Raw genomic sequence first — 26,494 nt, forward strand, 5'->3', positions numbered from 1 at the left:
CGAGAGTTGCACTCAACTCCTCTCAAGTGATCCAATGATCAACTTGAATACCACAGTGTTATGCTTTTCTTTCAATATCCCGTTTGCGAGAAATCTCCACAACTTGGAGTCTCTCGCCCTTACACTTGAGATTCACAAAGAAATACGGAGTAAGGGAGGGAAGCAACACACACAAATCCACAGCAAAACGCGCACACACACGGCCAAGAGTCGAGCTCAAAAGACTATCTCAAGGTTCTCACAAGAACGGAGCTCGAATCACTTAGAATGACAATCGGATGCGCAAAGACTGAGTGTGGATGATCAGGAATGCTCTAGGGTTGCTTGGTTTTCTCCTCCATGCGCCTAGGGGTCCCTTTTATAGCCCCAAGGCAGCTAGGAGCCATTGAGAGCAAATCCAGAAGGCCAATCTTGCCTTCTGTCGTCGGGTGCACCGGACAGTCCGGTGCACACCGGACACTGTCCGGTGCCCGATTTATTTCCATAAACAGCTCAGCCGACCGTTGCCGACCGTTGCAGATCTGGCGCACCGGACAGTCCGGTGCACACCGGACAGTCCGGTGCCTCCTTCCGACCGTTGGTCAGACCACGTGTCGCGCGCAGAATCCGCGGCCGACCGTTGGCTCGGCCGACCGTTGACTCACCGGACAGTCCGGTGCACACCGGACAGTCCGGTGAATTTTAGCCATACGCCGTCGGCGAATTCCCGAGAGCGGCTTCTTCGCCCGAGGTAGCCTGGCGCACCGGACACTGTCCGGTGCACCACCGGACAGTCCGGTGCCCCAGACCGACACAGCCTGTTGGCTGTACACAGCCAACATTCTCCTTTTCTTCTTCTCTCTGTTTCTAACACTTAGACAAATATATTAGTACACAAAACCAATGTACTAAGACTTAGAAACATACCTTTGCTCTAGATTTGCACTTTGTTCATCCATGGGCATTGATTCACATTTAAGCACTTGTGTTGACACTCAATCACCAAAATACTTAGAAATGGCCCAAGAGCACATTTCCCTTTCAATCTCCCCCTTTTTGGTGATTTATGCCAACACAACATAAAGCAACTAGAACAAGTGCAAAATCACTTCAAATAAAAATAAATTTGAGTTTTATTCGATTTTGGCATATATGGATCATCCTTTGCCACCACTTGGTTTGTTTTTGCAAATCAAACTCAAATCTCTATCTCTAAGTCAAACACACATGTTGAAGCATAAAGAGAGTCATTCCAAAAGAGATTGATCAAAGATTTCAAAAACTCCCCCTATTTCCCATAATTAACACTTCTCCCCACAAGAAGCCAACTTTGACAAGAGAGACAACAAAAGAGTTTAACAAAACAAAAACTCTACTATTTTCAAAATTTCTCAAGTGGTAGCTGATCCATTTATCACTTTGGCCTTTATTTTCTCCCCCTTTGGCATCAAGCACCAAAACGGGATTAATCTTGGCCCTTTAACCCCATTGCCTCACCAAAATCTTCAATTAAGATCAAATGGCAATAAGAGTTCATGAGATGGACTTGGAATAAATTACCCTCTCATCGAAGTGCAGTGGAAGTCTTTCATGGTCCAAGTCCACCTTTTCCCTTTCAATTCTCCTTCGAGACTAAATCAAGCAAACTCAAGCATATGGTTAGTCTCAAAGGGTCAAGTTGTAACACATCTCCCCCTAAACATGTGCATCACTTTGCAACGGACTTGTGAGGTCCAGGGAGTGTTTGTACAACTTGAGCACCACAATAAGCAACAAAATGCAGAATGAACATGATCAAAAGCATAAACACATGTATGCTACAATTCAATCCAAGTTCCGCGAATCTAAGACATTTAGCTCACTACGCAGCCTGCAAAAGGTCTTCTCATCTAGAGGCTTGGTAAAGATATCGGCTAGCTGGTTCTCGGTGCTAACATGAAACACTTCGATATCCCCCTTTTGCTGGTGGTCTCTCAAAAAGTGATGCCGGATGTCTATGTGCTTTGTGCAGCTGTGCTCAACAGGATTTTCCGCCATGCGGATAGCACTCTCATTATCACATAGGAGTGGGACTTTGCTCAGATTGTAGCCAAAGTCCCGGAGGGTTTGCCTCATCCAAAGTAGTTGCGCGCAACACTGACCTGCGGCAACGTACTCGGCCTCAGCGGTGGATAGGGCAACGGAGGTTTGTTTCTTAGAGTTCCATGACACCAGGGACCTTCCTAAGAATTGGCACGTCCCCGATGTACTCTTCCTATCGACCTTACATCCAGCATAGTCGGAGTCTGAGTATCCAACTAAGTCAAAGGTAGACCCCTTTGGATACCAGAGCCCGAAGCAAGGCGTAGCAACCAAATATCTAAGAATTCGCTTCACCGCCACTAAGTGACATGCCTTAGGATCGGATTGAAATCTAGCACACATGCATACACTAAGCATAATATCCGGTCTACTAGCACATAAGTAAAGCAAAGAACCTATCATTGACCGGTATGCTTTTTGATCAACGGGCTTACCTCCTTTGTTGAGGTCGGTGTGTCCGTCGGTCCCCATCGGTGTCTTTGCGGGCTTGGCGTCCTTCATCCCAAACCGCTTTAGCAGATCTTGCGTGTACTTTTTTCGGGAGATGAAGGTGCCGTCCTTGAGTTGCTTCACTTGGAACCCAAGGAAGTAGTTCAACTCGCCCATCATCGACATCTCGAACTTCTGCGTCATCACCCTGCTAAACTCTTCAGAAGACTTTTGGTTAGTGGAACCAAATATTATGTCATCGACATAAATTTGGCACACAAACAAATCACCATCACATGTCTTTGTAAAAAGAGTTGGATCGGCTTTCCCAACCTTGAAAGCATTAGCAATTAAAAAGTCTCTAAGGCATTCATACCATGCTCTTGGGGCTTGCTTAAGTCCATAGAGCGCCTTAGAGAGCTTACACACGTGGTCGGGGTACCGTTCATCCTCGAAGCCAGGGGGTTGCTCCACGTACACCTCCTCCTTGATTGGCCCATTGAGGAAAGCGCTCTTCACATCCATTTGGTACAACCTGAAAGAATGGTGAGCGGCATATGCTAGCAAGATTCGAATTGACTCTAGCCTAGCCACAGGAGCAAAAGTCTCCTCGAAATCCAAACCTGCGACTTGGGCATAACCTTTTGCCACAAGTCGAGCCTTGTTTCTCGTCACCACCCCGTGCTCGTCCTGTTTGTTGCGGAACACCCACTTGGTTCCCACAACATTTTGCTTCGGACGAGGCACCAGCGTCCAAACTTCATTTCTCTTGAAGTTGTTGAGCTCCTCCTGCATGGCCAGCACCCAGTCCGGATCTAGCAAGGCCTCCTCTACCCTGAAAGGCTCAATAGAAGAGACAAAAGAGTAATGCTCACAAAAATTAACTAATCGAGAACGAGTAGTTACTCCCTTGCTAATGTCACCCAGAATTTGGTCGACGGGATGATCCCTTTGAATCATCGCTCGAACTTGGGTTGGAGGTGCCGGTTGCGCATCTTCTTCCATCACATGATCATCTTGTGCTCCCCCTTGATCACACGCCTCTTGTTGATGAACCTGTTCATCGTCTTGAGTTGGGGGTTGCACCATGGTTGAGGAAGAAGGTTGATCTTGCACCAAGTGTTCCTGTGGTCGCACATCACCAATCGCCATTGTTCGCATAGCGGCCGTTGGAACATCTTCTTCATCTACATCATCAAGATCAACAACTTGCTCTCTTGGAGAGCCGTTAGTCTCATCAAATACAACGTCGCTAGAGACTTCAACCAAACCCGATGATTTGTTGAAGACTCTATACGCCTTTGTATTTGAGTCATAACCTAACAAAAACCCTTCTACAGCTTTGGGAGCAAACTTAGAATTTCTACCCTTCTTTACTAGAATGTAGCACTTGCTCCCAAATACACGAAAGTAAGATACGTTGGGTTTGTTACCGGTTAGTAGCTCATACGAAGTCTTCTTGAGGAGGCGATGAAGGTAGACCCTGTTGATGGCGTGGCAAGCTGTGTTCACGGCTTCCGACCAGAAACACTCGGGGGTCTTGAATTCTCCAAGCATCGTTCTCGCCATATCGATTAGCGTCCTGTTCTTCCTCTCTACCACGCCGTTTTGCTGTGGTGTGTAGGGAGCGGAGAACTCATGCTTGATCCCTTCCTCCTCAAGGAACTCCTCCACTTGAAGGTTCTTGAACTCGGACCCGTTGTCGCTCCTTATCTTCTTCACTTTGAGCTCAAACTCATTTTGAGCTCTCCTGAGGAAGCACTTGAGGGTCCTTTGGGTTTCAGACTTATCCTGCAAAAAGAACACCCAAGTGAAGCGGGAAAAGTCATCAACAATAACTAGACCATACTTACTCCCTCCTATGCTCAGATAGGCGACGGGTCCGAAGAGGTCCATATGCAGCAGCTCCAGGGGTCTTGAAGTGGTCATCACATTCTTGCTGTGATGTGCTCCTCCCACTTGTTTACCTGCTTGACAAGCTGCACAAGGTCTATCTTTTTCGAAATGCACGTTAGTCAAACCTATCACGTGTTCTCCCTTTAGAAGCTTGTGAAGGTTCTTCATCCCCACATGTGCCAAGCGGCGATGCCACAGCCAGCCCATGCTAGTCTTAGCTATTAAGCATGCATCTAGACCGGCCTCTTCTTTTGCAAAATCAACTAAATAAAGTTTGCCGTCTAATACACCCTTAAAAGCTAGTGAACCATCACTTCTTCTAAAGACAGACACATCTACATTTGTAAATAGACAGTTATACCCCATGTTGCATAATTGACTAACAGATAGCAAATTATATCCCAAGGACTCAACTAAAAACACATTAGAAATTGAGTGCTCATTAGAAATTGCAATTTTACCTAACCCTTTTACCTTGCCTTGATTCCCATCACCGAATATGATTGAATCTTGGGAATCCTTATTCTTGACGTAGGAGGTGAACATCTTCTTCTCCCCCGTCATATGGTTTGTGCATCCGCTGTCGATAATCCAGCTTGAACCCCCGGATGCATAAACCTGCAAGGCAAATTTAGGCTTGGGACTTAGGTACCCAACTCTTGTTGGGTCCTACAAGGTTAGTCACAATTTCCTTAGGGACCCAAATGCAAGTTTTGTCTCCCTTGCATTTTGCCCCTAACTTCCTAGCAACTATCTTCCTATCCTTTCTACAAATAGCAAAGGAAGCATTTAAAGCACAATAAATTGTAGAAGGTTCATTTACTACTTTCCTCGGAGCATGAATAGTATTCTTTCTAGGCACATGATGAATAACATTTCTCCTAGTCATATCTCTACCATGCATATAGGAAGAACTAGAAGCAGTCATGGCATAAGAATCATAAGCATGTGAATCAAAAGCATCATAATTTCTAAACACATTTCTAGAATTTTTTCTATCATGATACAAAAAGGCATGGTTCCTTTTAGCACTAGTAGCCATAGGGGCCTTCCCTTTCTCCTTAACGGGAATGGGAGCCTTATGGCTTGTTAAGTTCTTGGCTTCCCTTTTGAAGCCAAGTCCATCCTTAATTGAGGGGTGTCTACCAATCGTGTAGGCATCCCTTGCAAATTTTAGCTTATCAAATTCGCTTTTGCTAGCCTTAAGTTGAGCATTAAGACTAGCTAATTCATCATTCAATTTTGAAATAGAAACTAAGTGTTCGCTACAAGCATTAATATCAATATCCTTACACCTAGTACAAATTTCAACATATTCAACACAAGAGTTGGATTTATTTGCTTCTACTAGTTTAGCATTTAAATCATCGTTTATGCTCTTTAAGTTAGAAATAGAGTCATGGCATGTTGACACTTCACAAGCAAGCATTTCATTCCTTTTAATTTCTAATGCAAGGGATTTTTGAGCCTCTACAAACTTATCATGTTCTTCATACAACAAATCCTCTTGCTTTTCTAAAAGTATATTCTTTTCATTCAAGGCATCAATTAATTCATTAATTTTGTCTATCTTAGATCTATCTAAGCCCTTGAACAAACATGAATAATCTACTTCATCCTCATCACTAGATTCGTCCTCACTTGAAGAAGCATAGGTAGAGTTGAGAGTACATACCTTCTTCTCCCTTGCCATAAGGCATGTGTGACGCTCGTTGGGGAAGAGGGTTGATTTGTTGAAGGCGGTGGCGGCGAGTCCTTCATTGTCGGAGTCGGAAGAGGAGCAATCCGAGTCCCACTCCTTGCCTAGATGTGCCTCGCCCTTTGCCTTCTTGTAATGCTTCTTCTTTTCCCTCTTGTTCCCCTGTTCCTGGTCACTATCGTTATCGGGGCAGTTAGCGATAAAATGACCAATCTTACCGCACTTGAAGCATGAGCGCTTCCCCTTTGTCTTGGTCTTGCTTGGCTGCCCCTTGTGACCTCTTAGCACCGTCTTGAAGCGTTTGATGATGAGAGCCATCTCTTCATCATTAAGTCCGGCCGCCTCAATTTGTGCCACCTTGCTAGGTAGCGCCTCCTTGCTTCTTGTTGCTTTGAGAGCAAGAGGTTGCGGCTCGTTGATTGGTCCATTCAAGGCGTCGTCCACGTACCTTGCTTCCTTAATCATCATTCGCCCGCTGACGAATTTTCCTAGGACTTCTTCGGGCGACATTTTGGTGTACCTGGGATTCTCACGAATATTATTCACCAAATGAGGATCAAGAATGGTAAAGGACCTTAGTAATAGTCGGACGACGTCATGGTCTGTCCATCGCGTGCTTCCATAACTCCTTATTTTGTTGATAAGGGTCTTGAGCCGGTTGTATGTTTGGGTTGGCTCCTCGCCCCTTATCATTGCAAACCTTCCAAGCTCGCCCTCCACCAATTCCATTTTAGTGAGCATGGTGATGTCATTCCCCTCGTGAGAAATCTTGAGGGTGTCCCATATTTGCTTGGCATTGTCCAAGCCGCTCACCTTATTGTACTCGTCCCTGCACAAAGAGGCTAGCAACACAGTAGTAGCTTGTGCATTTTTGTGAATTTGTTCATTAATAAACATAGGGCTATCCGAGCTATCAAATTTCATTCCATTCTCTACGATCTCCCATATGCTTGGATGGAGAGAGAATAAATGACTACGCATTTTGTGACTCCAAAATCCGTAGTCCTCCCCATCAAAGTGTGGGGGTTTGCCAAGAGGAATGGAAAGCAAATGCGAATTCGAACTATGTGGAATACGAGAATAATCAAATGAAAAGTTCGAATTGACCGTCTTCCTGTAGTCGTTGTCGTCGTCCTTTTGGGAAGAAGAGGATTTGTCGCTGTCGTAGTAGACGATCTCCTTGATGCGCCTTGTCTTCTTCTTCTTCCCATCTTTACGTCTGTGGCCCGAGCCAGAGTCGTTGGATTTATCATCTTTTGGCTCGTTGACGAAGGACTCCTTTTCCTTGTCGTTGATCACGATTCCCTTCCCCTTAGGATCCATCTCTTCGGGCGATTAGTCCCTTTCTTGAAGAGAACGGCTCTGATACCAATTGAGAGCACCTAGAGGGGGGGTGAATAGGTGATCCTGTAAACTTCAAAACGTAAGCCACAAAACTTTGATTAAGTGTTAGCACAGTTAATGCCAAGTGGCTAGAGAGAAGATCTTGCACAATATGATAATCACAAGGAGTTCAACACAGAGAAGACACAGTGATTTATCCCGTGGTTCGGCCAAGTACAAAACTTGCCTACTCCACGTTGTGGCGTCCCAACGGACGAGAGTTGCACTCAACTCCTCTCAAGTGATCCAATGATCAACTTGAATACCACAGTGTTATGCTTTTCTTTCAATATCCCGTTTGCGAGGAATCTCCACAACTTGGAGTCTCTCGCCCTTACACTTGAGATTCACAAAGAAATACGGAGTAAGGGAGGGAAGCAACACACACAAATCCACAGCAAAACGCGCACACACACGGCCAAGAGTCGAGCTCAAAAGACTATCTCAAGGTTCTCACAAGAACGGAGCTCGAATCACTTAGAATGACAATCGGATGCGCAAAGACTGAGTGTGGATGATCAGGAATGCTCTAGGGTTGCTTGGTTTTCTCCTCCATGCGCCTAGGGGTCCCTTTTATAGCCCCAAGGCAGCTAGGAGCCATTGAGAGCAAATCCAGAAGGCCAATCTTGCCTTCTGTCGTCGGGTGCACCGGACAGTCCGGTGCACACCGGACACTGTCCGGTGCCCGATTTATTTCCATAAACAGCTCAGCCGACCGTTGCCGACCGTTGCAGATCTGGCGCACCGGACAGTCCGGTGCACACCGGACAGTCCGGTGCCTCCTTCCGACCGTTGGTCAGACCACGTGTCGCGCGCAGAATCCGCGGCCGACCGTTGGCTCGGCCGACCGTTGACTCACCGGACAGTCCGGTGCACACCGGACAGTCCGGTGAATTTTAGCCGTACGCCGTCGGCGAATTCCCGAGAGCGGCTTCTTCGCCCGAGGTAGCCTGGCGCACCGGACACTGTCCGGTGCACCACCGGACAGTCCGGTGCCCCAGACCGACACAGCCTGTTGGCTGTACACAGCCAACATTCTCCTTTTCTTCTTCTCTCTGTTTCTAACACTTAGACAAATATATTAGTACACAAAACCAATGTACTAAGACTTAGAAACATACCTTTGCTCTAGATTTGCACTTTGTTCATCCATGGGCATTGATTCACATTTAAGCACTTGTGTTGACACTCAATCACCAAAATACTTAGAAATGGCCCAAGAGCACATTTCCCTTTCAATCTCCCCCTTTTTGGTGATTTATGCCAACACAACATAAAGCAACTAGAACAAGTGCAAAATCACTTCAAATAAAAATAAATTTGAGTTTTATTCGATTTTGGCATATATGGATCATCCTTTGCCACCACTTGGTTTGTTTTTGCAAATCAAACTCAAATCTCTATCTCTAAGTCAAACACACATGTTGAAGCATAAAGAGAGTCATTCCAAAAGAGATTGATCAAAGATTTCAAAAACTCCCCCTATTTCCCATAATTAACACTTCTCCCCACAAGAAGCCAACTTTGACAAGAGAGACAACAAAAGAGTTTAACAAAACAAAAACTCTACTATTTTCAAAATTTCTCAAGTGGTAGCTGATCCATTTATCACTTTGGCCTTTATTTTCTCCCCCTTTGGCATCAAGCACCAAAACGGGATTAATCTTGGCCCTTTAACCCCATTGCCTCACCAAAATCTTCAATTAAGATCAAATGGCAATAAGAGTTCATGAGATGGACTTGGAATAAATTACCCTCTCATCGAAGTGCAGTGGAAGTCTTTCATGGTCCAAGTCCACCTTTTCCCTTTCAATTCTCCTTCGAGACTACAGTCACCGGAGTTTGTATAACTGGAATATGGGTCTGGCTGGTCTTAGGTGGACTGGACAACATGATGGATGAGTAGTTGAAATTTGGGGTGATCGGATGATCGATGAATAGTAACGGTGAATAGTAACGGTAAAAAGTAACGGTAAATAGTAACGGTAAATAGTAACGGTAAAAAGTAACGGTAAATAGTAAAGGTAAAAAGTAACGGTAAAAAGTAACGGTAAATAGTAACGGTAAAAAGTAACGGTAAATAGTAACGGTAAATAGTAACGGTGAATAGTAACGGTAAATAGTAACGGTAAATAGTAACAGTAAATAGTAACGGTAAAAGTAACGGTAAATAGTAACGGTAAATAGTGATGGTGAATAGTGCGTATGAACGAACGATGAACGATGGATAGGAACTATGAACGAACGATGAACGATCGAATGATCGAACGAACGAACGATCGGAATTTCGGCAGCATAACGACAGGAAAAAGATTATTTGGACGAACGATCAAACGATCGGACGAACGGACGAACGAACCATGAACGATCGGACGAACGAACGATCGGAATTTCGGCAGCATAACGGCAGGAAAAAGATTATTTGGACGAACGAACGGACGACCGATCGAACAATCGGACGAACGGACGAACGAACCATGAACGATCGGACGAACGATCAAACGATCGGACGAACGAACGAACAACTAAGAACAGGGGGACGAACGATCGAAGAACGACCGAACGATCCTTGTGCTAGTGTATGCTTGTGTGGAACATGGAGTGGGTGTGTGTGGGGGGAGAGAGTTGCCATGAAATGGCTTGGGGTGGGATGAGAGGAGGCCCTTGCCCCTCTATTTATAGCCATGGTGGGGGGATTAGGGGGAGGGATGAGAGGATTAGTGGGAGGATGAGAGGATTAGTGGGAGATTAGCATGGATTTATCTTATATGAGTGTAATTAGCTTGTAGAGCTCACCGTATGATACCGGAGGCATACGTATACGTATGAGCATGAAGAAAGTTATGAAGAAAATATTTGTGGGGGCTTGAAAAATGATTCTGAAGGTATTTGTCAGGAGGAAAATATCTGGAGATATATCGGTGGAATATTTGGGCAGTATTTCTGGAAAGAATCAGAGGGGGTCACTTGGGAAATATTTGGACAATATTTTGAGGAGGATTTTGGAGATAATATAGACCACTATATTTTATTTGCTGATATCAACTCGCAAACAAACATTTTGAAATGAAATTTGAAATTCATTTTGAATTTAGAGCGAGTTTGAGAATATTTCAGAATTTGAATTTTTGGGATGCTACACCTAGATAGAACCAAGGTAGATAAAATTAATGAATTGATTGATGCCTTGAATGATAAGAATAGGCTTTTAGAGAAGCAAGAGGATTTGTTGTATGAAGAACATGATAAATTTGTAGAAGCACAAAAATCTCATGCTCTAGAAGTTAAAAGAAATGAAATGCTTTCTTGTGAATTATCTTCTTGCCATGAGACAATTTCTAACTTAAGGAGCATTAATGATGATTTGAATGCTAAGTTAGAAATAGCTAGTAAATCAACTTCTTGTGTAGAAATTGTTGCAACTTGTAATAGGTGTAAAGATTTTGACATTGATGCTTGTAGTGAACACCTAGTTTCAATTTCCAAACTTAATGATGAATTGGCTAGTCTTAATGCTCAACTTAAGACTAGCAAGAGCGAATTTGATAAGCTAAAATTTGTGAGGGATGCCTACACGGTTGGTAGACACCCCTCAATTAAGGATGGACTTGGCTTCAAGAGGGAAGCCAAGAACTTAACAAGCCATAAGGTTCCCATCCCCGCCAAGGAGAAAGGGAAGGCTCCTGTGGCAAGTAATACTAAAAAGAACCATGCTTTTATGTATCATAATAGGAGACATGCTAGAAATGACTATAGAAGTTATGATTCACATGCTTATGATTCACATGCTATGTTTGCTTCTAGTTCTTCTTATATGCATGATAGAGATATGTCTAGGAGATATGTTCACATGCCTAGGAGAAATATTGTTAATGTTCCTAAGAAAGTTAATGAACCTTCTACAATATATCATGTTTTAAATGCTTCCTTTGCTATTTGTAGAAAGGATAGGAAAATAGTTGCTAGAAAATTAGGGGCAAAATGCAAGGGAGACAAAACTTGCATTTGGGTCCCTAAGGATATTTGTGCTAACCTTGTAGGACCCAACATGAGTTGGGTACCTAAGACCCAAGCCTAAAATTGCCTTGCAGGTTTATGCATCCGGGGGTTCAAGCTGGATTATCGACAGCGGATGCACAAACCATATGACGGGGGAGAAGAAGATGTTCACCTCCTACGTCAAAAACAAGAATTCCCAAGATTCAATAATATTCGGTGATGGGAACCAAGGCAAGGTAAAAGGGTTAGGTAAAATTGCAATCTCAAATGAGCACTCTATATCTAATGTGTTTTTAGTTGAGTCTCTGGGATATAATTTACTATCTGTTAGTCAATTATGTAATATGGGATATGATTGTCTATTTACAAATGTAGATGTGTTTGTCTTTAGAAGAAGTGATGGTTCATTAGCTTTTAAGGGTGTATTAGACGGCAAACTTTATTTAGTTGATTTTGCAAAAGAGGAGGCCGGTCTAGATGCATGCTTAATAGCTAAGACTAGCATGGGCTGGCTGTGGCATCGCCGCTTAGCACATGTAGGGATGAAGAACCTTCACAAGCTTCTAAAGGGAGAACACGTGATAGGTTTGACTAACGTGCAATTCGAAAAAGATAGACCTTGTGCAGCTTGTCAAGCAGGTAAACAAGTGGGAGGAGGGCATCACAGCAAGAATGTGATGACCACATCAAGACCCCTGGAGCTGCTTCATATGGACCTTTTCGGACCCGTCGCCTATCTAAGCATAGGAGGAAGTAAGTATGGTCTAGTTATTGTTGATGACTTTTCCTGCTTCACTTGGGTATTCTTTTTGCAGGATAAGTCTGAAACCCAAGGGACCCTCAAGCGCTTCCTAAGGAGAGCTCAAAATGAGTTTGAGCTCAAAGTGAAGAAGATAAGAAGCGACAACGGGTCCGAATTCAAGAACCTTCAAGTGGAGGAATTTCTTGAGGAGGAAGGGATCAAGCACTAGTTCTCCGCTCCCTACACACCACAACAAAATGGTGTGGTAGAAAGGAAGAACAGGACGCTCATCGATATGGCGAGGACGATGCTTGGAGAATTCAAGACCCCCAAGTGTTTTTGGTCGGAAGCCGTGAACATGGCCTGCCACGCCATCAACCGGGTCTACCTTCACCGCCTCCTCAAGAAGACGTCGTATGAACTTCTAACCGGTAACAGACCCAATGTATCTTACTTTCGTGTATTTGGGAGCAAATGCTACATTCTAGTGAAGAAGGGTAGAAATTCTAAGTTTGCTCCCAAAGCTGTAGAAGGGTTTTTGTTAGGTTATGATTCAAATACAAAGGCGTATAGAGTCTTCAACAAATCATCGGGTTTGGTTGAAGTCTCTAGCGACGTTGTATTTGATGAAACTAATGGCTCTCCAAGAGAGCAAGTTGTTGATCTTGATGATGTAGATGAAGAAGACGTTCCAACGGCCGCAATACGCACCATGGCGATTGGAGATGTGCGGCCACAGGAACAACATGAGCAAGATCAACCTTCCTCCTCAACTATGGTGCATCCCCCAACTAAAGACGATGAACAGGTTCATCAAAAGGAGGCGTGTGATCAAGGGGGAGCACAAGATGATCATGTGATGGAGGAAGAAGCGCAACCGGCACCTCCAACCCAAGTTCGAGCGATGATTCAAAGGGATCATCCCGTCGACCAAATTCTGGGTGATATTAGCAAAGGAGTAACTACTCGATCTCGATTGGTTAATTTTTGTGAGCATTACTCCTTTGTCTCTTCTATTGAGCCTTTCAGGGTAGAAGAGGCCTTGCTAGATTCGGACTGGGTGTTGGCCATGCAAGAGGAGCTCAATAACTTCAAGCGCAATGAAGTTTGGACACTGGTACCTCGTCCCAAGCAAAACGTTGTGGGAACCAAGTGGGTGTTCCGCAACAAACAGAACGAGCACGGGGTGGTGACAAGGAACAAGGCACGACTTGTGGCAAAAGGTTATGCCCAAGTCGCAGGTTTAGACTTTGAGAAGACTTTTGCTCCTGTGGCTAGGCTAGAGTCCATTCGTATTTTGCTAGCATATGCTGCTCACCATTCTTTCAGGTTGTTCCAAATGGATGTGAAGAGCGCTTTCCTCAACGGGCCAATTAAGGAGGAGGTGTACGTGGAGCAACCCCCTGGCTTCGAGGATGAACGGTACCCCGACCACGTGTGTAAGCTCTCTAAGGCGCTCTATGGACTTAAGCAAGCCCCAAGAGCATGGTATGAATGCCTTAGAGATTTTTTAATTGCTAATGCTTTCAAGGTTGGGAAAGCCGATCCAACTCTTTTTACCAAGACATGTGATGGTGATTTGTTTGTGTGCCAAATTTATGTCGATGACATAATATTTGGTTCTACTAACCAAAAGTCTTGTGAAGAGTTTAGCAGGGTGATGACGCAGAAATTCGAGATGTCGATGATGGGAGAGTTGAAATACTTCCTTGGGTTCCAAGTGAAGCAACTCAAGGACGACACCTTCCTCTCCCAAATAAAGTACACGCAAGACTTGCTAAAGCGGTTTGGGATGAAGGACGCCAAGCCCGCAAAGACTCCGATGGGAACCGACGGACACACCGACCTCAACAAAGGAGGTAAGTCCGTTGATCAAAAAGCATACCGGTCAATGATAGGGTCTTTACTTTATTTATGTGCTAGTAGACCGGATATTATGCTTAGCGTATGCATGTGTGCTAGATTTCAATCCGATCCTAAGGAATGTCACTTAGTGGCAGTGAAGTGAATACTTAGATATTTAGTCACTATGCCTTGCTTCGGGATCTGGTATCCTAAGGGGTCTAACTTTGACTTAATTGGATACTCAGATTCTGACTATGCTGGATGTAAGGTCGATAGGAAGAGTACATCAGGGACGTGCCAATTCTTAGGAAGGTCCCTAGTGTCGTGGAACTCTAAGAAACAAACTTCTGTTGCCCTATCCACCACTGAGGCCGAGTACGTTGCCGCAGGACAGTGTTGCGCGCAACTACTTTGGATGAGGCAAACCCTCAGGGACTTTGGCTACAATCTGAGCAAAGTCCCACTCCTATGTGATAATGAGAGTGCTATCCGCATGGCGGAAAATCCTGTTGAGCACAGCCGCACAAAGCACATAGACATCCGGCATCACTTTTTGAGAGATCACCAGCAAAAGGGAGATATCGAAGTGTTTCATGTTAGCACCGAGAACCAGCTAGCCGATATCTTTACCAAGCCTCTAGATGAGAAGACCTTTTGCAGGTTGCGTAGTGAGCTAAATGTCTTAGATTCGTGGAACTTGGATTGATTTATAGCATACATGTGTTTATGCATTTGATCATGTTCCTTATGCATTTGGTTGCTTAATAATGGTGCTCAAGTTGTACAAACACTCCCTGGACCTCACAAGTCCATTGCAAAGTGATGCACATGTTTAGGGGGAGATGTGTTACAACTTGACCCTTTGAGACTGACCATGTGCTTGAGTTTGCTTGATTTAGTCTCAAAGGAGGATTGAAAGGGAAAAGGTGGACTTGGACCATGCAAAGACTTCCACTGCACTTCGATGAAAGGGTAACTTATTCCAAGTTCATCTTTATGACCTTATTGCCTTTGCACTCTTATTTGAAGATTTTGGTGAGGCAATGGGGTTTTAGGGCCAAGATTGATCCCGTTTTGGTGCGTGATGTCAAAGGGGGAGAAAATAAAGGCCAAAGCAATAAATGGATCAGCTACCACTTGAGAATTTTGAAAATAATAGAATAGAGCTTTTGGTTTGTCAAAACTCTTTTATTGTCTCTTTTGTCAAAAGTCGGTCTCTTGTGGGGAGAAGTGCTGATTATGGGGAAAAGGGGGAGTTTTTGAAATCTTGAATCAATTTCTCTTGGAACAACCCTCTTCATGTCTTAACAAGTGTGTTTAACTTGGAGATAGAAATTTGAGTTCGATTTGAAAAAACAAACCAAGTGGTAGCAAAGAGTGATCCATATATGTCAAATTTGAATCAAAACAATTTGAGTTCTTATTTGAATTGATTTTGTATTTGTTCTACTTGCTTTATATTGTGTTGGCATAAATCACCAAAAAGGGGGAGATTGAAAGGGAAATGTGCCCTTGGGCCATTTCTAAGTATTTTGGTGATTTAGTGTCCAACAAAAGTGCCTAAGTGTAAAATGGTGGACAAAGTACAAATCAAGCATAAAGGTATGTTTCTCAGACTTAGTACATTGTTTTAGAGACTAATGTATTGTGTCTAAGTGCTGGAAACAGGAAAAATCGAATTGGAATTGTCTTGACTCGAGTAGCCAAGACTCTGCTCAGTCTGGGAGCACCGGACTGTCCGGTGGTGCACCGGACAGTGTCCGGTGCGCCAAGCTGGCTCGAGCGAACTGGCCGCTCTCGGGAATTCACCGGCGACGTACGGCTATAATTCACCGGACAGTCCGGTGCACACCGGACTGTCCGGTGAGCCAACGGTCGGCCAGGCCAACGGTCGGCCGCGCGATCTGCGCAGGACATGTGGCCGAGCCAACGGCTAGAAGGGGGCACCGGACTGTCCGGTGTGCACCGGACATGTCCGGTGCGCCAACGGCTCCAAGGCTGCCAACGGTCGGCTTCGCCATAGAAGGAAAGAAATCGGGCACCGGACAGTGTCCGGTGTGCACCGGACTGTCCGGTGCGCCATGCGACAGAAGGCAAGAATTGCCTTCCCAGATTGCTCTCAACGGCTCCTAGCTGCCTTGGGGCTATAAAAGGGACCCCTAGGCGCATGGAGGAGTACAACAAGTATTCCTTGAGCACTCTTGATCACTCACACTCCATTCCTGCGCACTTGTTCGACATTCTAGTGATTTGAGCTCCGTTCTAGTGTGCTAGTCTCTTGAGCTCAAGTCTGGGTCTTGTGTGTGCGTATTTGCTGTGATCTTTGTGTCTTGTGTGAGTTGCTAATCCCTCCCTTGCTCCGTGTTTCTTTGTGAATTTCAAGTGTAAGGGCGAGAGGCTCCAAAGTGTGGAGATTCCTCACAAACGGGATAAAGTAAAGCAAGCAAAACACCGTGGTATTCAAGTGGGTCTTTGGACCGCTTGAGAGGGGTTGATTGCAACCCTCGTCCATTGGGACGCCACAACGTGGAGTAGGCAAGTGTTGGTCTTGGCCGAACCACGGGATAAACCACTGTGCCATCTCTGTGATTGATCTCTTGTGGTTATTGTGTTTTGTTGAGACTCCTCTTTAGCCACTTGGCATTATTGTGCTAACGCTTAACCAAGTTTTTGTGGCATTAAGTTTAAGTTTTACAGGATCACCTATTCACCCCCCCCCTCTAGGTGCTCACAAGAGGGCTTCATGAGTCTCCTGTAGAATCTAGATCTCGCCGCGTGGAGGGATCCCATCGAGGAAGAAGGATCTTAGGATTGTCTTGGGATCAACATGCCAGTCAAAAACACCTCTAGACGACGTAGAACCGAAGAGAGGTGAAGATTGAGGTTGAGGAAGACTTAAATTAGGACTAAAATACTCTACTCATAATGCACAAGGTAAAAGTGGTTTGATAGATCAATTGTTGTGTGTTTCAATCATATATATATATATATATTATTTAGAGCCCTGGGCTCTATTTAACTACAGGAAGCCCCGACCAGGTGCGCAGACCGCACCAGACCCTTTTTGGCTTATTGTACCTAACTGTGGTTACGCTAAATTATAATACGAGTTATGCTGATGTGTGTATTAGTTTATACAAATATAGTCTGCGCATATTACGTGCATCGGGCCCACGATCCGGCCCACGCGTTCACAATTATTCAGTCCCACGCCGACACTATAAAAACACCCCCACGCCGCCAGGGATTAGGTTTTAGCGGCGGCGGCGGCGGTTCCCTCGGGCGTGCGAGCGGCGGTGATCCTGGGGGCCAGCAGCGGCGTCACCTCGAGGCAGGCGACCGACGGTGGCGCTCCACCAGGAACGAGCGACAACGACGCTCCGAGGCAGGCGGGCAAGCGGTGACGGCGCTGTCGAAGCGGACGGACGACAGCAGCGCACCCTAGGCCCGGCGACAACGGCGGTTGTCCCGTCCGTCTCTGCGATGGCCACCGCCGCCGCCGCTCCAGCATCTGTGGCGCCGTCCCTTGTACCCAAGGCCAACGACAGCAGGAAGGCGGTGGTGCCCGTGGACGCGTCGGAGCTGGAGAATCACGTGTTGGCGGTGGACGACAAATCCGTGGACCGCGCCGCGATCGCCAGGATCCTGCGCGGCTCCAGGTACAGTGACCGTCGTGGAGTCGGCGACGCGCGCGCTGGAGTTGCTCGCGATGGGCCTGCTCCCCGACGTCAGCATGATCATCACTGACTACTGGATGCCTGGGATGACCGGGTACGAGCTGCTCAAGCGCGTCAAGGAGTCGGCGGCGCTCAGGGGCATCTACGTCGTCATTATGTCGTCTATGACCATCGTGATTTATACATTTTCAAACAAAATTTTACGATAGCTCTTATTGCATTTTACGCTTCCACTAAAAAGCAAGTGCCACATTCGTCGTTACAAAACAGATCATTGATTTACGCTGAAATTTTATCCATTTACGCTGTTTCGGATCACGTTTTACGCTTAAATCCACCTGACCTAAAACCCGAGCACGATCGGAGCGCGATTTTCACATCGTAATTTAGGCCACATTCGTCGTTACGAAATAGATTGATGATGTACGATAAAATTTGTACCCATTTACGCTGTTTGGTTCACGTTTTACGCTGAAATTTGACCAAGCCAAAATCCGTGCACGATCGAACGTGATCAATTTTCACGCTGTAATTTTCGGACCCCATTCGTTGTTACGAAACAGGTGTATAATTTACGTAAACTTTGTATTCATTTATGTTGTTTTAGCTCACGTTTTACGCCGGAATCTGCCCTAGTCAGAACCCGCGCACGATTGGGTGCACGCGATTTTCACGCCGTAATTTTGGGCTTCGTTTGCTGTTACAAAACAGATATATGATTTACGCTAAATTTCATACTCATTTATGTTGTTTTAGCTCACGTTTTACGCTAGAATCCGCCCGAGCAGAACCCGCGAACTGCGGCTCTAAATTAAAATTTATTTCCTTCTACTAATGCTCTCAAACCGTAACTGTCACTTTATTTACGCGATTATGCAGCACGTCTTTCCTTATATCAAACCGGTCAAGATTTATATAATGCATGATTTATGCTATCATGTTATACATCGTTATGCAGTCGTAAACGGTTTATTTACGCATCGTTATGCAGTCGTTAACCGCCGCCAATATCACAGATACGAACGTGGACGAGCGGCTGTAAATGAGAATTTGTTTCCTCCCGTAACTGTGCCTTTATTTATGCGAACGTGGAGCACGTCTTTCCTTATCTCAAACCGGTGGATATTTAAATGTTGCATGGTTTACGCTATCATGTTACACAGTGTTATGCAGTCGTAAACGGTGTACACATGGTAATATTCGTTCTCGTGATTCGTGGCCCAAAAGATTCCTTCTATGCATGATTTATGCACATTTCTACATATATTTATGCATGTGTATATCGTCTATCACGTCTCATCCAGGATTTGTGGCTATCATATGCATGGCTGACGCATGCTCGCGTACAGTGGGCCGACCGCGACCTGGTTGGCGTCCTGGCTGGGGCTTCCTCCACTAACGGAAGCCCAGGACTTCCATTACCTCTTCCCTATATATATATATATATATATATATATATATATATATATATATATATATATATATATATATATATATATATATATATATATATAGAGAGAGAGAGAGAGAGGAAAGGTATGGACCTATTTCTAAGTTGTTCTCAACGGTTCCCACAAGATTTGTTAAGATAATCATGTAAGAGATAAGAATTTCAGCCTGAATTAATCATATCACTGACCGTCTAGGCTAATCTGCAAACCATGCGACCATCCAGGTGCTAAATTTGGTGCTAACACATGGGCAGGGTAAGCGTATATGCAATTACCAAAGTAAACATATTGTGACTGATAAAGCTAGAATTAAAATCTGAATTCCAAGCTAGAATACCATACAAATAGATTCACTACTTAGTTTGAATTTGGGTAACGTGTCTAAGCATTTTAACCACATGTGGATATTTAGATAAGTTTCATGGCCTCAATTTTGATAGTATTTGCTTTCCCCTACATATGTGCTAAATATTCAACATATGTTAGATTTCAAAATTATAAAAGAAGCATTTCTACCGAAAGATGATGACATGTATAAGATAAACCTTTAAACGTCTACACCTCTTTGACTACCAATTAGAAAGGTTCTTCCTTAGCACCTATAATAGTTAGTGTCGTAGTTTCGGAAACCGGGGAACAATAGATTTGTGTTCGGTGGGGATGCAAGCATGGACTCACTCCGAATGGTGGATCACGGAGATCCAAGCAAAGAACTGAGACACTAGGTTATACTGGTTCAAGCCGGAGCCCTAGTTCAGTGTAGTGCTGATTGTAGTATTGCAGTAGGGCGTATTACAGTTCGTGTGCTTGTGTATAGAAAGAAAGTTGCCCCGCCCTTTTATAGTTCAAGGGGGGCTTTATAGTGGGGACTTGTATTCTACCAGGAGGGAGCTCAGCTTGCTGCCTCTAGATGGCTTAGTCCTCTGGCATCGTCCGTGGGGTCGTGCGTTGTCGTACCCATAGTATGATGTTTCATCTTGTTCGTTCGGTAACGAGTCCTTGTAGCTTGCTTGGTGCCAGCGCTGCGGCACCTGGTGGGTCCCGCAAAGCGGGCTTATGGTAGGGTTCTAGGTCGTGTCTGGTACCAGGTCGTGTCTGGTAAGCTTCATCTTATGTCATACCCTTGCGTGATTGTGAAGCACACGTAGGTATAGGCCCAATATGGGGTATTGCCTCGTCCTTTTCGGTGTATGGGTCACTATAGAGACTCTGGTGCTGAGGCCTCTGCGACTAGAGTTGACCGATCCCACGAGTCAGTGAGGACATATCCGTCGACGCACGCGGGGTGTTCCATCGTGTCTGTCTGGCATATTTTGGTACTGTAAGTATGGTCTGACCGTCGTTTGGTGATGTTGTGTCTTGTCGCGGCCGTCGTGGGTCGACAACGTCGGCCTGAGTTCTTTTCTTGTGGATCTGCTCAACAGAGACAGTGTCGTTCACCCCACCTCGTAGACTCACTGGGGGCTTGGTCGGTCACCCTGCCTCGCTGACTTGCTTGGCGGGGGTTTGGTCGGACGTCCCGCCTCGCAGACTTGCTCGGTGGAGACTTGGTCATTCGGCCCATCTTGCATACTTGCTCGACGGGGGTATGCTCGGTCACCTCGTCTCGCAGACTTGCTCGATAGGTACTTGGTCATTCGTCCCGCCTCGCAGACTGGCTCGACGAGGGTTTGGTCGGCCGTCCCGCCTCACAGAATTGCTCGGCGGGGATTTAGTTGGTTCATAGACCATAGAGAGGTTTATGGGCCTTGCCATGGTACCTTTTCCTGGGTACCTAGAGAGACCAGAAACCTGTGAGATCAACATCATGACAAGATGTCTACATGCCACCTTTTTTAGATAATGGGAATTCAAAGTTCCCGGTCTTTGTCTCAAAGAGACTATAGCTGAATTATTACAAACTCAGATAGGAACAACACTATCTGAAAACTCAGAGAAAGGCAAAACATAGTGCGGCGAAACGAGATTAAAGACAAAGTCTAAATGCAGATCCCCATCTATGATGTCTAAAAATCTGCATCACCAACTCCTCCAATCTACGACATGCCTTGATTATTAGTTCTTGATCATCCTGTCTAAGTTGTAGTTGAGCCCAGAAGCGGAGCCAATGCGTAGCCCGAAAAACCACCTGCAAAGAAGATTTTATTGGAGCATTATTAAACACTGCATCATTCTTGCTCAACCAGAGTGCCCAACATATAGCCGAAGCTACTAGAATAAAGTGACTTCTCTTTCTATTATCCAGACCAGTTAACCAAGAACCAAAGATATGCCTAATATTGTTTGGTGGACGAACACCACATCTGATTGGAACTAAACGTCAAATAAATTTAGCAAGTTGGTAGTGGAAAAAAAGATGATCAATTGTCTCATTACAATAGATATTTTGAATGTAGTTATTACTTGCATGTTTTAGCAAACCCAACATTCATTACATATGAAAGAAAGATACGACTTGGAGATACCAATCGATAAAGTCCAAAGACCAAAATTTGACGTATGCTTCTAGTAGCACAATATTCTCTTTGTTGCTTTTTAAACGAACTTGTATTGGTGAAGCTCGAAATCTTGAACATGTTCATACCGCAGTCTTGATTCGGTCGCATAGAATACACCGCTTGTATTTAGGTCCAAAAGAAAAGACCATTGTCCCCATAGACACTTGGCATCACACGTTGTAGGGTTTGTTCCTGGTCGTTTCACTTGACGACACAGACTATATATACAACACCGTGTATCAGCCTGTGGTATCCAGCTACAGTGGGGGTTGAGTAACTTAATTAAGCCATGCATGCAGCGTCATGTGCACCGGCAGTGACCTAGCTTGCCCCCAACGGAAGCCATGTCAGGTGCTCGCGTCAAGCAATAGGTGGGCTATGTCGCGCTTTTGAGCCTTGGGTTGGTCATCATCACCAGTAACCGCCACAGGAACAGGAACCGTCTCTGAAGCGATGGAAGCGAATCGCGTCTCGCAAGATTATCTCTCTCCTCTCACTCTTGGATATCAGCTCCATGGTCGAGTGGCAGTCACGGCAAACTCTCAGGTTCTTCATCACTCGGATCGGAGCTGATTGCGGCAAATGGATCATTCCAAATGCCACAGCTAGTTTTTCGCTGTGGCAACCCGCCAAATCCTGCTCCCTGCTAGAGATGCCCGCCACCTTGGAAACCATCTCTGCCACTTTTCTGTATATTGCTTTGCTCTCTGGATGGGACTTGTCACCGGCAACAAAAGAGTGAACTCCAGAGCTCAGCTCGATCCAACTAAGACCAGGCTCTTTCTTCACGCCTCGCTCTTTCATCAGATCTCGAGTCTTTGAAGCCGAGGACAGCTCGCCAGCATCCAGATACATGTTGTAGAGAATTACGTAGGATGCTGAGGAAGTGGGCTCCAGATCCATTATCTTGTCCGCCACAAGTTGGCCTCTCTCCATGTCTCCGTGGATACGACACGAGGCCAGCAAAGACCGCCAGACCACAGCATCGTCATGGAATGCTGAATCCCTTATGAAAGCCTCAGCATCGGCTAACCTCCCGGCTCGTCCAAGAAGATCAACAACACAGGTGCAATGCTTTATGGTTGGGCTCAATCCATATTCATCATTCATAATTCCATAATACCTGCATAAGATCATCAAAGGAGAATGTATGAATATATAGAAAGTTGCACTGGAAAATTGATCGAATGCTCTGAGATGATGAAATGAAATTCTAGTCTTACCTGAGTCCCTCATCAACCAATCCTCCATGACTACATGCAGTAAGGATGCTGAGAAAAGTGATCTCGTTAGGCGGTGCCACCTTCGCATCCAGCATTTCATTGAAAACGCATAAAGCATCCCTTGCACAGCCATGGTGCGCGTGGCTTGATATCACCGCGGACCAAGAGACAACATCACGCGATTCCATCTCCTGAAACCTCCGGGTGGCAGCATCAACATCCCCTGACCTAGCACACATGTGTATGAAGGAATTCCCCATGGCGGTGAAGCGGTTAAAGCCAGACTTTACAGCAAGGCACTGGATCTGCTCACCGGTCCTTGCAACAGCTAAACTGGCACATGCGTTCATCACGCTCGACATCGCGAAAACATCAGGTCTCAGTCCACAGCGTACTGATTCTTGGAACAGCCTCAGTGCCTCCTCAAAAAGCTCGTTCTGAACGCACCCTGAAATCACTGACGTCCAGATGACGACGTCCTGCTTAGGCAGGGATCTGAAACACCTGTATCCGTCCTCCATGCAACCAGAGCCAGAGTACAAGTCAATGAGTGCGCTCCCGATATAGACATCGCCTTGGAAGCTGTGCTTGAGCACTTGGCCATGTATCTGTTTCCCGAATCCAAATTCACCGGCCAGGTTACATGCACGCAGGATACTTGAGAATGAGAACTCAGAAGGCTGCATCCCTCGGCTCTGCAGCTCTGAATACAGGCCCAAAGCTTCTCTAGCGACGTCGGCTGCTTCCTCACGACAGAATCCTGCAATCATCGCATTTAAAACAATCACATTCGGGTCTGGCACTGACTTGAAAAGAGCAACCGCGTTGGTCAAGGCGCCTCTCTTAGCGTACATGTCGATCATTGCGCTCGCGAGGAACAGGTCGGCGTCCAGTCCAGCCTTCACCACGCACCCATGAACCGCCTCAGCGATGCGCCCTCCTCCGACATCACCAGCAGCAGCATAAGAAGAGGAGGAGGCACAGCACTTGATGATGCTCCCAAGCGCGAACGAGTTCCACCCCAGACCATGCCGGCACATCAGAGAGAACACCTCCAGCGTCTCCTCACGTGCACCGGCACGGACGTACCCGGAGAGCAGCGCGTTCCACGAGACGTCGTCACGCTCCTCGGCTGCATCAAACACGCGCCTGGCCTCGCCCATCTCGCCGCACCTGGCGTACATGCTGGCGACCGAGTTGGACAGGAACAACCCGTTGCCGAGACCTCCCAGGACGACCATGGCGTGCACGGCCTTCCCCGTCCTCACGTCGAGCGCCCGAGAGCACGCGGCGAGCGCCGCGGCGTACGTGAACCGGTCGACCACCCTGGCCCACGCCCGCGCGCGCGCGAACGTCGCCAGGGAGAGGGCCGGGAGTCCCGCGCGGGAATAGGCGACGATGACGAGGTTGTAGGAGACGGCGTTGCGGCGGGGCATTTCGTCGAGCAGGCGGGCGGCGTGGAGTGGGGCCCCAACCCCGAGGCGGCAGTAGGAGGCCAGGAGGCAGTTGCGGAGGAAGAGAGAGGCGTTTGGGTGCGCGCGCGCAAGGTGGGCGTGCACTGCCGCGACGTGCGGTAGCGCCGCGCAGGAGCGGAGAAGGTGGAGGTAGAAGGCCTCCATGGACGCCGGCGATGGAGCAGACCGATAGTAATCTACTGCTCATCTTTGCACGTTACTGGCCATCTGGCCGCAGCCGCCCCATGGCCCCCCTCCCAACTAGGGATTGTGCGGGAACAAAGGGAGGCAGATGATTGCTCAAGAACGGGGACAAGCGAGAGGCGGCGGGGTATCGCCAGGGGAGAGGCGGGGCGGGAGACCCTTGCCTCGTTGGTTTACGTCCGATTGCACCCGGAATCGTTCCAACTAATCAAAGTTTATACTCCCTCCGTTTCTTTTTATTTGTCGCTGGATAGTGCAAGGGAGTATAAATTAGAGAAGCAATCCGGCTATGAATCGTTCCGACCCATCAAACTGGTGAGTCGGCGGAGAGACTTTGATTACACGCGTATGCACAATCAAGTGAGTGTCTTCGTTAGGGCTTGTTCGGTTATTCCTATATTAAATGAGATTGAATTTTTTTAAGATTTTGATTTATTTGAAATTTAAATCACACTCAATTTCATCCAGTCTATGTGGATTGAGAGCAAAACGAATAAACTCTAACGAACGTGTGAGATTGACCATCCAAGATCCTATTTAAAGAAGATGTATATGCAAGTTCAAGGCAGGCCGTGTAATCAGTCGTGTAAAATACTATTTTGCACTGTAGATAACATTGTTTTTATAGTGAAGTTTGAAATAAAGAGCGAGATAAAAAATGGGATAATAAGTCTGCTGGAGATAGTCTAAACGTCGTCGACTAGAACGGTCCTATCCTAACTTCTGACCTTAAATCAAACAACATCTTAAACCAAACAACCTTATAAGCTTATATAAAGGATTGTCTTATCCTATTCTGTTACATCATTGCAACCAAACACACCATAAAATAATTTCAATTTCATTCATAGGCTAGAGACATTATTACCAGCTCTATATGTAAATAAACATACGTTCAGTTTTATGTGCTCTTCGATTCTTCGATGCTACTTGATTCTTTGATGGAATGGTTTTACAGAATGATTCGTTGGAAGAGCTATCTTTCCCAGTTCTTTAGTCTTGCCCTTTGATTCTTTGATGGAATGGTTTCATAGAATGACTCTTCGATGGAATGATTATATAGGATTCATAAAAGAGTAGAGTAGAGACCTAATGAAAATTAATTACCAAATATCTAACTTCATGGCTCCCAATATAAATAGAGAAGTAATTCCCTCATTCTCACTTAGACCAGTTGACATTTCGAGAATTTGGGTAGCCGAAGACATTCTGCGCATTTAGGTGATTAATAATGAGTGTGTTTGGTTTAACTTTTGGATGTCTTTTGTCTGCTAAAAACCAAACCAAAGAGCCTTAAACAGAAACCATTTTTTCAGCCGACGGCTTTTTCACAGTGCAAAATTAAAAGCACGTCTAAACTTTTGAATGAAACTATACAACTATATATAGACCTTTTGGATGAAACTATACAACTATATATAGAAGATCTTTTAGTAGCTTTTAGCGGCTTCCACCAAATGGTTTTTAGGTGCTGTTTGGTTCACCCAGTGGAGCGGTAATGAAAATGTAATCAGGTCTCACTGCTAGTGATTACCGTGTAACAATTGACGCCTTTTGTTTGGTTGCTAGCTGGTAAGGTAGGAGTATCCGAATGCGAGGGGTTCAGAGCACAGAGCGGTATCGACTTTGTATACAGCGGTATCTAATTACGCCGTGACTGGATCACTAGAGGGTCGAAACAAACACGAAGCAATGGAATACAATACGGTTCGTAATCGAGTACCATTACAATATCCAAACCAAACGCCACCTTAATTTTTTACAGCTCATAGCAGTTTTTTTCACACCTCATAGCAACTTTTTTCACAGCCACAGCTCTACCAAACATACCCTAATTCTCTTAAAAAAAAACTGCAGCCCTCCCAAACAACCACACCTGAATCTTTAGGAATGGTTGCAAACGGCAACTAAGCTTTAGGAAGGGTTGCTTGCC

General features: G+C 45.6%; 1 protein-coding gene and 1 pseudogene across 1 annotated transcript; one reads left to right on the forward strand and one right to left on the reverse strand.

The window, feature by feature from the left end:
- The first annotated feature begins 17,537 nt into the window (after positions 1 to 17,537).
- LOC103652260 (two-component response regulator ORR6-like) lies at positions 17,538 to 18,773 on the forward strand (annotated as a pseudogene).
- Positions 18,774 to 22,085: 3,312 nt separating this feature from the next.
- On the reverse strand, positions 22,086 to 24,522 carry LOC101202727 (uncharacterized). Its single transcript, NM_001279534.1, has 2 exons — positions 22,904 to 24,522; positions 22,086 to 22,803 (listed from the first exon to the last, which is right to left on the reverse strand). The coding sequence occupies exons 1-2, from the start codon at positions 24,520 to 24,522 to the stop codon at positions 22,092 to 22,094; spliced, it is 2,331 nt and encodes a 776-aa protein (NP_001266463.1). The 3' UTR covers positions 22,086 to 22,091.
- Positions 24,523 to 26,494: the final 1,972 nt, after the last annotated feature.

This window comes from Zea mays, chromosome 3 (genome assembly GCF_902167145.1).
Source record: "Zea mays cultivar B73 chromosome 3, Zm-B73-REFERENCE-NAM-5.0, whole genome shotgun sequence".
In the NCBI taxonomy this organism is placed as follows: Eukaryota; Viridiplantae; Streptophyta; class Magnoliopsida; order Poales; family Poaceae; genus Zea; species Zea mays.